The 14,769-nt window shown below is 46.5% G+C and overlaps 1 protein-coding gene and 1 pseudogene across 3 annotated transcripts in view; both read left to right on the top strand.

Annotated features, from left to right (window-relative positions):
• The window catches only part of LOC147333479 (uncharacterized), a 167,981-nt pseudogene that overhangs the window by 141,999 nt on the left and 11,213 nt on the right, over positions 1 to 14,769 (top strand). The window lies entirely within an intron of this gene.
• On the top strand, positions 2,080 to 6,566 carry LOC147333483 (uncharacterized). 2 transcript variants are annotated; one of them, XM_086266904.1, is made up of 2 exons: positions 2,080 to 5,173; positions 5,305 to 6,566. In XM_086266904.1, the coding sequence occupies exon 1, from the start codon at positions 2,137 to 2,139 to the stop codon at positions 3,079 to 3,081; it is 945 nt and encodes a 314-aa protein (XP_086123030.1). In that variant the 5' UTR covers positions 2,080 to 2,136; the 3' UTR covers positions 3,082 to 5,173; positions 5,305 to 6,566. The 2 variants fall into 2 exon arrangements, with proteins under 2 accessions (XP_086123030.1, XP_086123038.1); XM_086266912.1 differs by having other exon boundaries at positions 2,080 to 4,968; positions 5,055 to 6,566.

Raw genomic sequence — 14,769 nt, forward strand, 5'->3', positions numbered from 1 at the left:
CCAAACACGACGAGTTGAGTTTATACCAAAAAGTTCTACTTTGGTTTCATCTGACCACATGACATTCTCCCAATCCTCTGCTGTATCATCCATGTGCTCTCTGGCAAACTTCAGACGGGCCTGGACATGCACTGGCTTCAGCAGCGGAACACGTCTGGCACTGCGGGATTTGATTCCCTGCCGTTGTAGTGTGTTACTGATGGTGACCTTTGTTACTTTGGTCCCAGCTCTCTGCAGGTCATTCACCAGGTCCCCCCGTGTGGTTCTGGGATCTTTGCTCACCGTTCTCATGATCATTTTGACCCCACGGGATGAGATCTTGCGTGGAGCCCCAGATCGAGGGAGATTATCAGTGGTCTTGTATGTCTTCCATTTTCTGATGATTGCTCCCACAGTTGATTTTTTCACACCAAGCTGCTTGCCTATTGTAGATTCACTCTTCCCAGTCTGGTGCAGGTCTACAATACTTTTCCTGGTGTCCTTCGAAAGCTCTTTGGTCTTGGCCATGGCGGAGTTTGGAGTCTGACTGTTTGAGGCTGTGGACAGGTGTCTTTTATACAGATGATGAGTTCAAACAGGTGCCATTCATACAGGTAACGAGTGGGGGACAAAAAACCGTCTTACAGAAGACGTTACAGGTCTGTGAGAGCCAGAGATTTTCCTTGTTTGAGGTGAATAAATACTTATTTTCCACCCTGATTTACGAATAAATTCTTTACAAATCCTACCATGTGAATTCATGGATTTCTTTTTCACATTGTGTCTCTCACAGTTGAAGTGTACCTCTGGTGCAAATTACTGACCTCTGTCATCATTTTAAGTGGGGGAACTTGCACAATCGGTGGCTGACTAAATACTTTTTTGCCCCACTGTACAACAGTAGCATACACACTCAGGGCTCTAGAGTGCGACCAATTTGGTCGCAAATGCGACCAAATTTTTCAGTGGTGCGACTAAAAATAAATATTTGGTCGCACCTGTGCGACATTCCATTTAGTTTACTATTTTAATTGGGGGGAGAAACTAACTAACTGACCAGATGAAAAAAAAGGCTGCACATGAAAAGGCCACAACGGGCTACACTGTTAAGAGAACTTAACCACCCAGTCTATTGAACATTCACATTCATTCCTTCATGTTACTGTTAACTACACCCGTGTTTCTATGAACTGTTAGGGTGGAAAACCTAAAACGTGTAGGGCAGAGTGCCTTGAGGACCAAGGTTAGGAAACGCTGACCTACACCACATCCATCACCCACATAGAGCTTGCGAGAATGCTGTTAAATTCACTGCGAAAGTCTGGATAGCTGTGATAACCAAGGGGCAGCTTTAGTACACATCCACATGTGTGGGATTGTGGTCTGCGGAGGAAATCTGTAGTTTCTTGTTAGGTGTGGCTGTGTGCAGGCAGGAACAGGACCCAAGGTGCAGACTCCGGAGACAGACGTGAACTCAAAAAAGGCTTTAATTTAATACTCAAAATATAACATAACTGAAAAAACTCAAAACAAACTTAAACTGGAGGAATGACAGAACACACAGCTAGGAAAAAGGTAGATCGCGACACAGACACAGAGAAACACTGGGCTTAAATACACAGAGGGAGCAATCAGGGAATGGGTAACAGGAGGGAAACAAATCTGGGACAAATCAGGCCTGACGAGACCAAAGAAGCGTAAACTGAACACACTGAGATAAGACACAGACCTTCAAAGTAAAACAGGAAATGCATAACACAGACTGAACAAAGACACAGACTCACATGCAGGCACTACAAAGGGAACAGAGACGTGGGAACAGGGCAGACACAAACACTGACTGAACACGGGGATATAGGAACTTAAGATACACATAGACGCGAACTAGACAAGGGGATGCAGGTGATAGGGGAGACAGAGCAACTAAAGAAGACAGAGACCTAAGCCATAAGACAGAACTCAAAGAAAACAAAAACTAGAAAGTATAAATAATATCATAAACTCAAAAACCCTGGGTCGACGACCCAGGCATCCTAACAGTACCCCCCCCCCCCCCCCCCCCCCCCTTAAGGGCTGGCTTCCAGACAGCCCAAACCAAAACATCAAAATCAAAAAAACAAAAACAACCCAACCAGGGTGGGCGGCGGGGGAAACAGGATGGAGGGCTCGAAACAAAACAAGGAGCTAGAAACAACAAAACAAAAAAAGTGCAAACACTGGAGCCCGGAAAGCAACAGAACAAAAAACAGGAACAAAGTCCAAAACAACAGCACCAAGGCCCAGGCAAAGTCCAAAAGCAAACAAACAAAAGAGCTCACGAAAGGCGCAGAGGCCCAGGCAATAGTCTCAAAAAAGTTCAGGGGGGCCGGCCCGGAGGCTGACAGCACGATAGTCCAATCCCGGGCAGTTCAGGGGGGCGGCCCGGAGGCTGATGGTCCAAGAGCCCAGAAAACAGTTCAGGAGGCCGGCCAGGCAAAAGGCACCGGTGGCGACGGAGCAGATCAGGAGGCCGGCCGGGCGGGAGGCAGCGACGGCGACCGAGCAGGTCAGGAGGCCGGCCGGGCGGGAGGCACTGGTGGAGGAGTAGTTCAGGGGGCCGTCCATGACGGCGGCGTAGTTCCGAGGGCTGTCCATGACGGCAACGACGTCCAGTCATCGGCCGGACAGGATGTGCAGGCCGGACAGGACGTGCAGGCCGGACAGGACGTGCAGGACGAGCAGGACGAGCAGGCCGGACAGGACGTGCAGGACGAGCAGGCCGGACAGGACGTGCAGGACGAGCAGGCCGGACAGGATGAGCAGGCCGGGCAGGACGTGCACGACGTGCACGACGTGCAGGAACAGACAGCATGGAGACCTCAGGAGCAGACGAAGCTGAACACTCGGAGGCTGGACCAGGCGGAGCTGCAGAGGCAGGACCAGGCGGAGCTGCAGACTCGGAGGCCGGACCAGGCGGAGCTGCAGAGGCCGGACCAGGCGGAGCTGCAGAGGCCGGACCAGGCGGAGCTGCAGACTCGGAGGCCGGACCAGGCGGAGCTGCAGACTCGGAGGCCGGACCAGACGGAACTGCAGAAGCTGAGGCCGAAGCCGGACCAGGCGTAGCAGAGGCAGAGGCTAATGACGGCTGGATGGGCTCCTCGGGCCCTCCAGCTGACGAGGCGTGAGGCTGAACGGGCCCCTCGGACCCTCCAGCGGAGACGTGAGGCTGAACGGGCCCCTCGGACCCTCCAGCGGAGACCGGTGGCTGAACGGGCCCCTTGGACCCTCCAGCGGAGACCGGTGGCTGAACGGGCCCCTTGGACCCTCCAGCGGAGACCGGTGGCTGAACGGGCCCCTCTGACCCTCCAGCGGAGACCGGTGGCTGAGCAAACGACTGAGGCGGTAACTGAGCAGGTGACTGAGCCGATAGGTGAGCTAATGTCTGAGCTATGGAGAGAAGTCTAATATGTATCGACTGTTGTAAAGATGTTAGTAATGGTGCGTGAGGTGGTGGATTAGCAGATGGTTGGGCTAGGTAGTCTGAGCCTACAGACAACTGCTGGACGGGCTCACCTGAGCCTCCAGCGAGGTCAGAAACATGTGCAGGTACCTGCCGGACACCAGCCACTCCCACCCGAGGAGAAGGTACGGGTGCAGGAGCTAACTGGATCCCGGTCATCCTCACCCTGGGAGCCGGGACAGGCACAGTCAACGGCTGGGCAGCTGCTGTCTCCACCCGAGGAGCTGGTACAGGTGCAGCGACAGGCAGAGGCTCAGCCAGCCTAGACACCTGAGCAGGGACCAGCTGGACCTCAGCCTCCCTCACCTGAAGCACTGAAACAGGTGCAGGGGAATGCTGGGCCCGAGCTGCCCTGGGAGCAGGAACACAATGGTGCGAAGGAGCAGGCTCAGCAAACACAGACTCCTCTAAAATGTTTTTTAACTTCCTACCACCACCACCACGTCTAACAGGCTTAATAGTCTCAGTCTTAGCAGTGTTCATATGATTGTTTTTTTCCAGCTCCGAGGAACGACAGCAATCACAACTCACCACCGGGAGTTGCTCCGCAGAAAAAGAGTGGTGACGGTGTGAGCGTCGCCTCCTCCGGGAAGTGGGAGGTGGCGAACTGGGCTGAGAATCCTCCAAAGGACCGGGCTGCGATGAGGAAGCAGAGAGTTTGTGAAGCTCAGAACGTGGCAGACCCAAAAACAGAGCGAAGGACTGCAGCGGAGTGAGTCTAACGTCCGGTGTCACATAATCTTTCTTCCTCCGCCGCTTAACTCTCTTGTCGGACTGGTAACCCAGGGGTGAAGGCGGAGGTGTAGCGACTGGAGAGAAGGAGCTCGTGCTCAACCTGATCGCCCGAGGCATAGACGCTGGCTCGGCCGTAGCCATGGCAGTTTGGAGGCTGCGGGGCCCTCCCAAAGCCAAACGTGACCCATAGAAGGGTGACTGGAGCTCCTGGGCATGCTCAGCTTCCTCCCTCACGATCTCCTTGAGGAAGGCAGAAACTGCGGGTCGCTGATACAACACGGAGTCTGCTGGGTCCATGTTCTGGTCGCGATCTTCTGTTAGGTGTGGCTGTGTGCAGGCAGGAACAGGACCCAAGGTGCAGACTCCGGAGACTAGTGATGGGACGTTCTGTATCGAGGCTTCGGAGCGTGTGTCGAGTAATGGAGGGGGCGTTTCCGCGAAGCGCGTATCGAGGCTTGCTTCATTTATGGGAGGAGCTGAAAATGATGACGTCCGAAGCCTCGCTGCCCGGCTGTACCACGTGACTGGTTCATGAAGTGGTTCGAACTTTGCCGCGAGATATGACAGCGATATAAACCCCTCAGACTACATTCAAAAATGTGGGTGTTTGATGGAGAGTTGTTAGTGAGAGTTTGGAGACCGTTTGGAGGTTTATGAGAGTGAGGAGAGAAAGTCAGGAGAGAATGGAGCCAGCTAAGAAGAGGAGGATGTCCTCCCCTGTGTGGGAACATTTTGATCTTATTCCTCCCAACAAGGTATGTAAATTTCTACAGAAGATGTATTTCCATGATACTGATGGTGCAATACAATTTATGTTGAGCTGTCTTGACTTTTGTACAAGGTGAAGTGTTTGCTATGTGCCAGGGAGCTGGGATATAACAACAACACCTCATCCATGCTTAGGCACTACAGAGCTTTGCATGAGAATAAGGGGGAACACTGATTGTGGAGCAAGACCAGGTGAGCCATCAAATGCAATGATAATATAGGATGCAGTAATGTTACTAAATGATATAACAATATTATACAACTGTTATAAGTTACGTGTGTGATATTTATATTTGTGCTTTATCTTTATTGTCTTTCCTCAGGAGAACAATCTCAAATAGATGAAGACCTGGTCAGCATGGTGATTGAGGACTCCCAGCCATTTAGCATTGTGGAGGACAAAGGATTCAAAAGATTTGTTAAATCATTAAATCCTAGCTATGTTCTCCCCACTAAAAAGGTCGTAAAAGCAGTGAAAATTTAGTTTTTACAGAATAAAATGTGAACAGGCAGGACTGAGGCTCAAAGCCTCAGTGTGTAGCTGTCCATACCTCAACGTTACAAAAGCACAACCACTGTCCACACCCCAACCACACCTCACCTCACAGTAAATGATCATTTCCACTTTAAGTATTTCCAAATAATCATTTCCCATACTGCCACTATAAATATACACAGTATACTGCCATCACTACAATATACATGTTTTACACACTCCTTTTGTTGTTGACATTTACAGGCTGTGTGCAAAATGCCACACTCTTCAAATTCATGCCAGCTATTATTTTTACGTCCAGTAGGTGTCCTGCTAGAGCAAATGAAGCTTCATGAAGCTTCGCGTTGGGGTGAACCAATTGGATGAAAAGCTTCAGTGCTTCATGGGGCTTCATCTGCCCATCACTACCGGAGACAGACGTGAACTCAAAAAAGGCTTTAATTTAATACTCAAAATATAACATAACTGAAAAAACTCAAAACAAACTTAAACTGGAGGAATGACAGAACACACAGCTAGGAAAAAGGTAGATCGCAACACAGACACAGAGAAACACTGGGCTTAAATACACAGAGGGAGCAATCAGGGAATGGGTAACAGGAGGGAAACACAGCTGGGGCAAATCAGGCCTAACGAGACCAAAGAAGCGTAAACTGAACACACTGAGATAAGACACAGACCTTCAAAGTAAAACAGGAAACGCATAACACAGACTGAACAAAGACACAGGCTCATATGCAGGCACTACAAAGGGAACAGAGACGTGGGACCAGGGCAGACACAAAACACTGACTGAACACGGGGATATAGGAACTTAAGATACACATAGACGCGAACTAGACAAGGGGATGCAGGTGATAGGGGAGACAGAGCAACTAAAGAAGACAGACCTAAGCCATAAGACAGAACTCAAAGAAAACAAAAACTAGACAGTATAAATAATATCGTAAACTCAAAAACCCTGGGTCGATGACCCAGGCATCCTAACAGTTTCTATGAACTCAATTAGTATGGCTTTATCCAACAGATTGGATCCTGTAAAGAACCACAGGAAAAGCTGAAGATAATTGAAATCAATTTCTCCAATGTACCTTTTCAGGTAACGAGAAACTGTTGACTGGGCAGCTGTCATCTCCTCTGGAAAGATTAGAAGCTCCTTCACTGTGAGACGTACAAAAGAAAGGAATCTTTTAAACTACTGGTTGTCGAGCCGTACAATATCTCCTCCAGAAAGGGTATTGCAAGCTTCACTGGGAAGTAACCAGCTTGTTTCCACCCTACAACAAACACTCTAGCTATAGCCTGCCATTCTTCACACTGAAAGTCATGCCGGATGAATGGGACTTTCACCTCAACTCCCAATGTGCAGCTGTCATAGAAATCCATCCAAAATTCTGTCAGGCAGTCCTGCAAAACACCACTTCCTTCCCCCTGTTCAAGCTCTCCATTTGGTAACAACATTTTGATATTGACCTCAGATGAAATAATGTTTGAGTCCTTAAAGGCACTGATCAAATCAGTAAGACAATGACCTCTTCTAACAGTCAGTATTACGGGACAAGATCGGATCAATCGGTGGCTGGACGGATCAATCGGTGGCCGCGTTACAAGACGCACTCGATGACGCAGACTGGGGCATGTTCAGAAACAGCTCCGACGATGACGTCAACGTGTTTACGGAAGCGGTTGTGGGATTCATCGGGAAACTAGCGGATGATACCGTGGAGACAAAGACTATCACAACGTTTCCCAACCAGAAGCCGTGGGTGGATAAAACCATCCGCGACGCTCTGAGATCCCGCACCGCTGCCTACAACACGGGACTCAAGACGGGGGACATGGACCCGTACAAAGCCGCGTCATATAACGTGCGGAGGGCGGTGAAAGAGGCGAAGCAGCGCTACGGGAGGAAACTAGAGTCACAACTCCAACAGAGTGACTCTAGGAGCCTGTGGCGGGGACTAAGGACAATAACGGACTATAAAACACCAACAACCGGTATGACGAACGCGGCCGTGACTCTGGCAGACGAGCTGAACACTTTCTATGCTCGCTTCGAGGCTGCAGCTAAGGTCTCCAACAATGCTAGTGTTAGCGGCGCTAACGGCTGCAGACAGGAAGATACTGCCAGCACCGGAAACGTGCTCGTCATCTCCGAGCATGAAGTAAGGAGAGCCTTCAAAAGAGTGAACACCAGGAAAGCAGCAGGACCAGACGGCATCCCAGGTCGTATCCTAAGAGACTGCGCATACCAGCTAGCTCCTGTGTTCACTGAGATATTCAACATCTCTTTATCTCAGTCGGTGATCCCCACATGCTTCAAAGAGTCCATCATTGTTCCTGTCCCGAAGAAACCCCACCCTGCTTCTCTCAATGACTATCGCCCTGTAGCCCTCACCTCAGTAGTGATGAAGTGCTTTGAACGCCTGGTCAGAGACTTCATCATTTCTTCACTACCAGACACACTGGACCCACTACAGTTCGCTTACCGTCCAAATCGTTCCACAGACGATGCCATCTCTCATCTCCTCCACACATCACTCACTCACTTGGACACTAGAAGGGGGAATTATGTTAAAATGCTCTTCATAGACTATAGCTCTGCATTTAACACCATAATTCCCTCCACACTCACCACCAAGCTGGAGCATCTGGGACTCAGCTCATCTATGTGTCAGTGGATCTCCAACTTCCTAACTGGCAGACCACAGGCAGTAAGGATGGGCGGACATGTCTCAGCCTCCACCACTCTCAGCACTGGAGCCCCCCAGGGGTGTGTTCTGAGCCCCCTGCTGTACTCTTTGTACACATATGACTGTGTGGCCACTACCAGCTCCACCACCATCATCAAGTTTGCTGACGACACCGTCGTGGTGGGCCTGATCTCTGATAACAACGAGACGGCCTACGTGAAGGAGATTAGGAATCTGGAGAACTGGTGCCAGAGGAACAACCTCCTTCTAAACGTCAGTAAGACAAAGGAGCTGATAGTGGACTTCAGCACTAAGCAGGAGAGGAACTACCAGACCCCCGTCATCAACGAGTGCCCAGTGGAGAGAGTGGACAGCTTCAAATACCTCGGAGTTCACATCACGCAGGACCTGTCATGGTCCTGTCACATCAACACCGTGGTGAAAAAGGCCCGACAGCGTCTCTACCACCTCAGACGCTTGAGAGACTTCCAACTGCCCTCCAAGGTGCTCAGGAACTTTTACTCGTGCACCATAGAGAGCATCCTGGCGGGAAACATCTTAACCTGGTTCGGGAACAGCACCATGCAGGACAGACGAGCTCTACAGAGGGTTGTGCGATCAGCTGAGCGCACCATCCGCTCCGAGCTCCCTGACCTGCACTCAATCTACAGCAGGCGGTGCTGGACCAAGGCCAGGAAGATCGTGAAGGACCTCAGCCATCCCAACAACAGACTGTTCTCTCTGCTGAGGTCAGGAAAGCGATTCCGCTCCCTGAAGACCAACACAGAGAGACTGAGGAGGAGCTTCTTCCCGCAGGCGATACGGTCTCTCAATCACACCACCACACAGTACTGACCCACACATATGGTTCTTACACACACACTGGACTTTCTGGACATTGTTTTTGCACAACACTGGTCACTATATTCTTCATTTCCAGTTAATACTTGTACAGCTGCTGTTATTGTGTATATATTTATTTATATTTAGATTTCTTCATACATTCTTATATAGTTCTATATTGTGTATTGTGTATTTTGTTGTACAGTTATTTTATTTTCAACTTTAATTTATATATTTTATCTTATTCTTCCCAGTTAAGTTTACCCTTCATTCTAATTTGTGTTGTACAGTTATTTCATTTTTAACCTTAATTTATATTTTATTCCTTCCTAGTTAAATTTACCCTTTTTAATTTTTCATATTTATTTCCTATCTTATTCATAGCCTTTCCTTTTTTGTTCTCTTTAGGTCACGAGCAGTTGTCCAAGCATTTCACTACATATCGTACTGTGTATGACTGTGTACGTGACAAATAAAATTTGAATTTGAATTTGAATTTGGTTCAGGGGGTGCTTGGTCAGGAATATTGGCCTCTCCTGTCAGCCCCGGTGAGAGAGACAATGTGTGATGAGGTGGATCAGACTCTTTTTCTGTAAACAGTGTTTCAGGGTTTAGTTCAACCACACTAATATCCACCCTGTTATCCCCACTAATAATAACAACTGCATCAGAATCTTCACTTTCACCTACATTTGGCAGACCATCCCATGGTAATGTGTCATTCAGTTCCAAATATCCACTTATGGAAGCTCCATCATTAATTACAAAGTTTGATGGTTCTGAATTTATGTTTTCCACCAACAGAGGAAGCATCCACACGCATCTGTGAGCTCTCAATATGAGTTGAATAGTGTGAAAGACTTTTTTTTTTTTTTGAGGTGCCATTGGGGAAAAACAGATTTTCAGCCATAAGTTTGATATTTGACACTGTTTCATTTTTATCTACAGATAAATGCCTTGTTCCACCACCACTTACAGACTTCACCTGTTTGAACCCACCCTTCTCCTCATCAAAATCCATCCAGCCAACCTCAATTCGTCTAACTGTTCGTTTTGCATTTGTATTTTCTGCCCACTGAGACAATTTCTTTTTAGGAGGCATTCCCTCAGCTCCTGTCAGTCTTTGTCGTAGCCTTGAGAGTATAGATTCTTTCCTGGATGGCAGAAGGCCACAGTGGAGACTCTATCGCCAACTTTGGGGATGTACTTTGCCAGGTCACTGTCTGTCATTAAGGGAATGACAGTTTCATCAATCTGAAAAATATAAATAACAAATTAATAAAATTGTCAATATTAAAAAAAACAATGAATACATACAACTGCATATTTTAGAGTTGTTTTTTGCTATCTACTTTTGATAACAGATACTTTTGGTAATGTGGTACACATTTGTCCAACATAAGATGAACAAAAATTACTTTTTAAATTACTCTTTAAACATATCACGTCATTAATTAATGTCACTGATTAAACACAAATATGAAATTCAATAAATTTTTTTAGAATGTGCATAGTAAATTGTGGATTGCTGCTCTCCGTTCAAAAACAAACACACAGACACACACGCACGCACACAGCAACAGCTGCAGTGGCTTACATTCTCATCTTCAAGTTTCTTGATCACATCTTCTTCAACTTTACGCTCTGTTAAGAATTCTCGCAGCCGAGTATCCATAGCTGACCTCTAAACCACATGAAAATGAAATTAGTATTTTACACTCGGTTATAAATTTTATGTAGCAGATTTTTACATGATAGCCTACCTATAAAATCACTTTATCTATGGCAAATCAGAATTTGATAATGATTGTTTTATTACTTTGATATTATCTATGGTAATGAGGAATGGAGCAATTGTCTACTTGGAGTTTAAGTAGTTCAGCATGAGCAATGACAACCTGCATCAATACAAAATCATTCCGATCACTGTATGCTTTATTAGTTCCCTTGGCAACATGATACCCGCAGTGAGCTACTGTAACTGCAAGGCTTCATCCGGTGATGCATTGAAAGCTACGGCTCATTTAGCATGTATTACCTTAACAAGTGTGACTCACATGATGCTACTTTCAAGGAGATGTTCAGCAAAAAAAAAAAAAGAGGCAATTTTAAGATGCTTTCCATCTAAAACTGTTATTATGCTCCAGCTAGTATGGTGTTGTGGCCAGGGTAAAAGAGAGACACCTTCGTGACACAGAGAACTAAGGTTTTATGTTGAACATACCTCGTTTATTAGTAGCCTTCAGCCTTGCTCTACAGTTAAAAATGAGTTTACGGCTACATATTAGCACAACAAAACAACGTGTAGTAACAACATGAGGATACAACATTTGAAACATCAGCAGATACCATTTAGAACATAGTAACAATATAGGTCTGAATAAATAACTGCCGAATTGCCGGATAACAATATGAAATAAATATAAAATATAATACACTCACCTTAAGGACATCACCAACAGCAAGGACTCCGTACTATGGCTGACACAGGTTCTAGTGAATGTGCCCTGGGATGATATTAAGAACTATTGATAACTTTTCTTTAAGGCCTGATCTGTCTGAAATTCATAGCCAGCTCTGACACGGTGCCATCAATCTTTGAATGCTGAAAAAGCAGCAGTGTATCCAGGAAACACATTATATGCTGCAATAAATGCACTGCCCAAGTGTCCCCTCTCCCCACTGCCTTTCAGCAGCAGACAGCAGCAAACAGGTCGTCAGAGGAGCCGATGTGATGATTAAGTTTAACATTTTCTACAATATTGACAAAGCACTTTAAGCACAAGTTTGTTAGTTAATCATTTACAAATGAATATTGTCTGTATGGACTTCCCCCCCAAAGAAAGTGCACATGTAAAACTGCGGTGTTAAGCGATGCGGTTGAAAAATTTGAGTGCGCCTAACTTTTGTGCCGGTGCGCCTAAATTTTTAAAGTTAGGCGCACCGGTGCGCCCATGTCAAAAAGTTAGTCTAGAGCTCTGACACTATGAGTTTATGGATATGGTTGGAAATATGCAAGACATAAACTGTATAGCTTAACATAACTGTTCTACCACTACTATTCCTATGTATAGACATGCACACACACACACACATACACACTAAATATACATGTCCAGTGACTTATGACATTGTGATTGAGGAGTTATAGAGTCTAACTGCTGTTGGGATGAATGATCTGCGAAAGCGCTCCTTCCAGCAGCGAGGGTGTTTCAGAGGGTGTGTTACTTCTCCTGGTTGGCACTAAACTATTGCTGTCCAGAATTAACGTTTTTTCTCTCACTATCAATAATTCGTTGATACCTATCTCTCCCTCTGTGAAAAGCTTGGGTGTCATTGTTGATAGCACATTATCCTTAAATTCACATATCAATAATGTCACACGTGCAGCATATTTTCAACTCCATAACATCAATTGCCTCCGCCCCTTCCTCACTCCTCATGACACTGCCATTCTCGTCCATAATCTCGTCATCTCTCAAACTGACTACTGTAATTCACTATTATTTGGCCTTACAAAAAAAATCCATCAACAAGCTCCAACGTGTCCAGAGCTCTGCTGCCTGTATTATTACTAGGACTTCCTCTACCCACCACATCTCCCCAATCCTGAAGCAGCTTCACTGGTTCCCAGTTAAATTTCGCATTTATTCTAAAATAATCCTTTATACATTTAAGGCTATTCATTCTGTCTCTCTCCACCATACCTTTCTGATTTAGTACAGATGAACTTCCCATCTCAGTGCCTCAGATCTTCATCTTTTCTTTCTCTCTCTCTGTTCTTTCCGCTTGTCTTATTACAATGGGGGGCTTTTAGTCACTTTTCTTTTTAAGTCCACCCTCAAAACTCACCTGTGTAAAAGTCCTTATCTTTAAACCTCTACATGCTCTTAACTTTTATCTGTTACTCTTATTGTTGTGTATATTTCCAGTTTTTCTGGGTTTTTTTTTAACATACACTCAACAAAAATATAAACGCAACACCTTTGTTACTGCTCCCATTCCCCATGGGATGGACGTAGAGACCTAAAATTCATTCCAGATACACAATATAACCATCCCTCCCAAACAGTGGTCACAAATCAGTCCAAATGTGTGGTAGTGGGCACATCTGCTATATTGAGATAATCCATCCCACCTCACAGGTGTGCCACATCAGGATGCTGATCTGACATCATGAGTAGTGCACAGGTGTACCTCAGACTGCCCACAACAAAAGGCCACCCTGGAATGTGCAGTTTTGTCTCACAGCAAAATGCCACAGATGCCACAAGCAATGAGGGAGCGTGCAATTGGCATGCTGACAGCAGGAATGTCAACCAGATCTGTCGCCCGTGCATTGAATGTTCATTTCTCAACCATAAGCCGTTTATTTATTATTTATTTATTATATTTGCCTCATACCTAACCCTGAACAAGCATCCCAGCTACAAATATGATACACCAGATTTCCTGACAATGGTATTGAATGCTGAGCTGTAATCTACAAACAGCATTCTCACATACGTGTCTCTCTTCTCCAGGTGTGACAGGGCAGTATGTAGTGTCAGGGCTATGGCATCATCAGTGGACCTGTTGTGGCGGTATGCAAACTGTAGAGGGTCCAGTGAGTCGGGTAGTGCAGAGCAGATGAAGTCCCTGACCAGCTTCTCGAAGCATTTGCTCACGATGGGGGTCAGGGCTACAGGTCGCCAGTCGTTCAATGAGGAGATGGTGGAGGATTTGGGTACAGGGACGATGGTGGCCATTTTGAAGCAGGCTGGGACTACAGACAGAGAGAGGGAAAGGTTGAAGATGTGCGTGAACACTCCAGCCAGCTGAGCCGCGCATGACTTGAGGACGCGGCCGGGAATCCCGTCCGGACCAGTAGCTTTGCGCGCGTTCACCTTCCTGAAGCACATCCACACATCCTCCTCAGACACAGTGTGCGCACTGACGTCATCCGCGGTGCACACACTGTCCCGTCTCATGGTGTTTGCTGTATCGAATCTAGCATAGAATAAGTTTAGATCTTTGTTACATTCCCCTGAGGGGTCTAGGTGGTGAGGGGAAAGTAACAAAAAGTGTCCGGGTCAGAAAAAGGAGTCAAGGAGGCAAAAGGGTTCAAATAAATAGTTTTATTAAGGTAGCTCAACTAAAAGAGACGGACAAGCCGCTATCACCATTTAACTGCTCATCGTGTCTGCAGGCTTTGTTAATAAATTTCCACAACAGTAGCCACCTGTACAAACACACTAAGACATATTTAACATCATTTTCATCACTACTTATCAACACTTTCCCTCTCTTCTTCTTCTGTCCACATTTTAACACATCTCTGTCCATCACTCTTGGTTATACACCACCCACAGCACCTCTTACACACAGACACACTTCTCTTTACTGCATTCCTCAGTTTCTACACACTTCATACTGCATGTATTCTTTCCCATATTTCTGAAAGAGAAAAAATAGATAAATCATGCAATCAAAACCTGGATTTGCGCGGACTACCCAGAGGGATGCCTCCTACGGCCGTACTGGCCGTACTGCTGAGCTCAGCTTTGCGGACAAGCGTGTTCACCGTCCGGCCTTTTCCTTGTGGTGCAAAAGTGCTAAACACCGTAAACTAAGGACAGAGTCCTTCCCATGACGGTCCTGAAATTAGGCGTTGAATTCCTGAGGTTTCCCTCCCAGCGGTCCGTCCAAAAAAAATAAAACAACAACAAAAAACAAAAAACGCCCCCATTTGCTGGGCCCAGCTTCCATTGTACGAA

The sequence above is a fragment of the Aulonocara sp. 'chitande type north' Nkhata Bay genome, linkage group LG3, assembly GCF_057382095.1.
Source record: "Aulonocara sp. 'chitande type north' Nkhata Bay isolate Kocher_YH1m ecotype deep benthic linkage group LG3, A_spYH_male_GT1.1, whole genome shotgun sequence".
Lineage (NCBI taxonomy): Eukaryota > Metazoa > Chordata > Actinopteri > Cichliformes > Cichlidae > Aulonocara > Aulonocara sp. 'chitande type north' Nkhata Bay.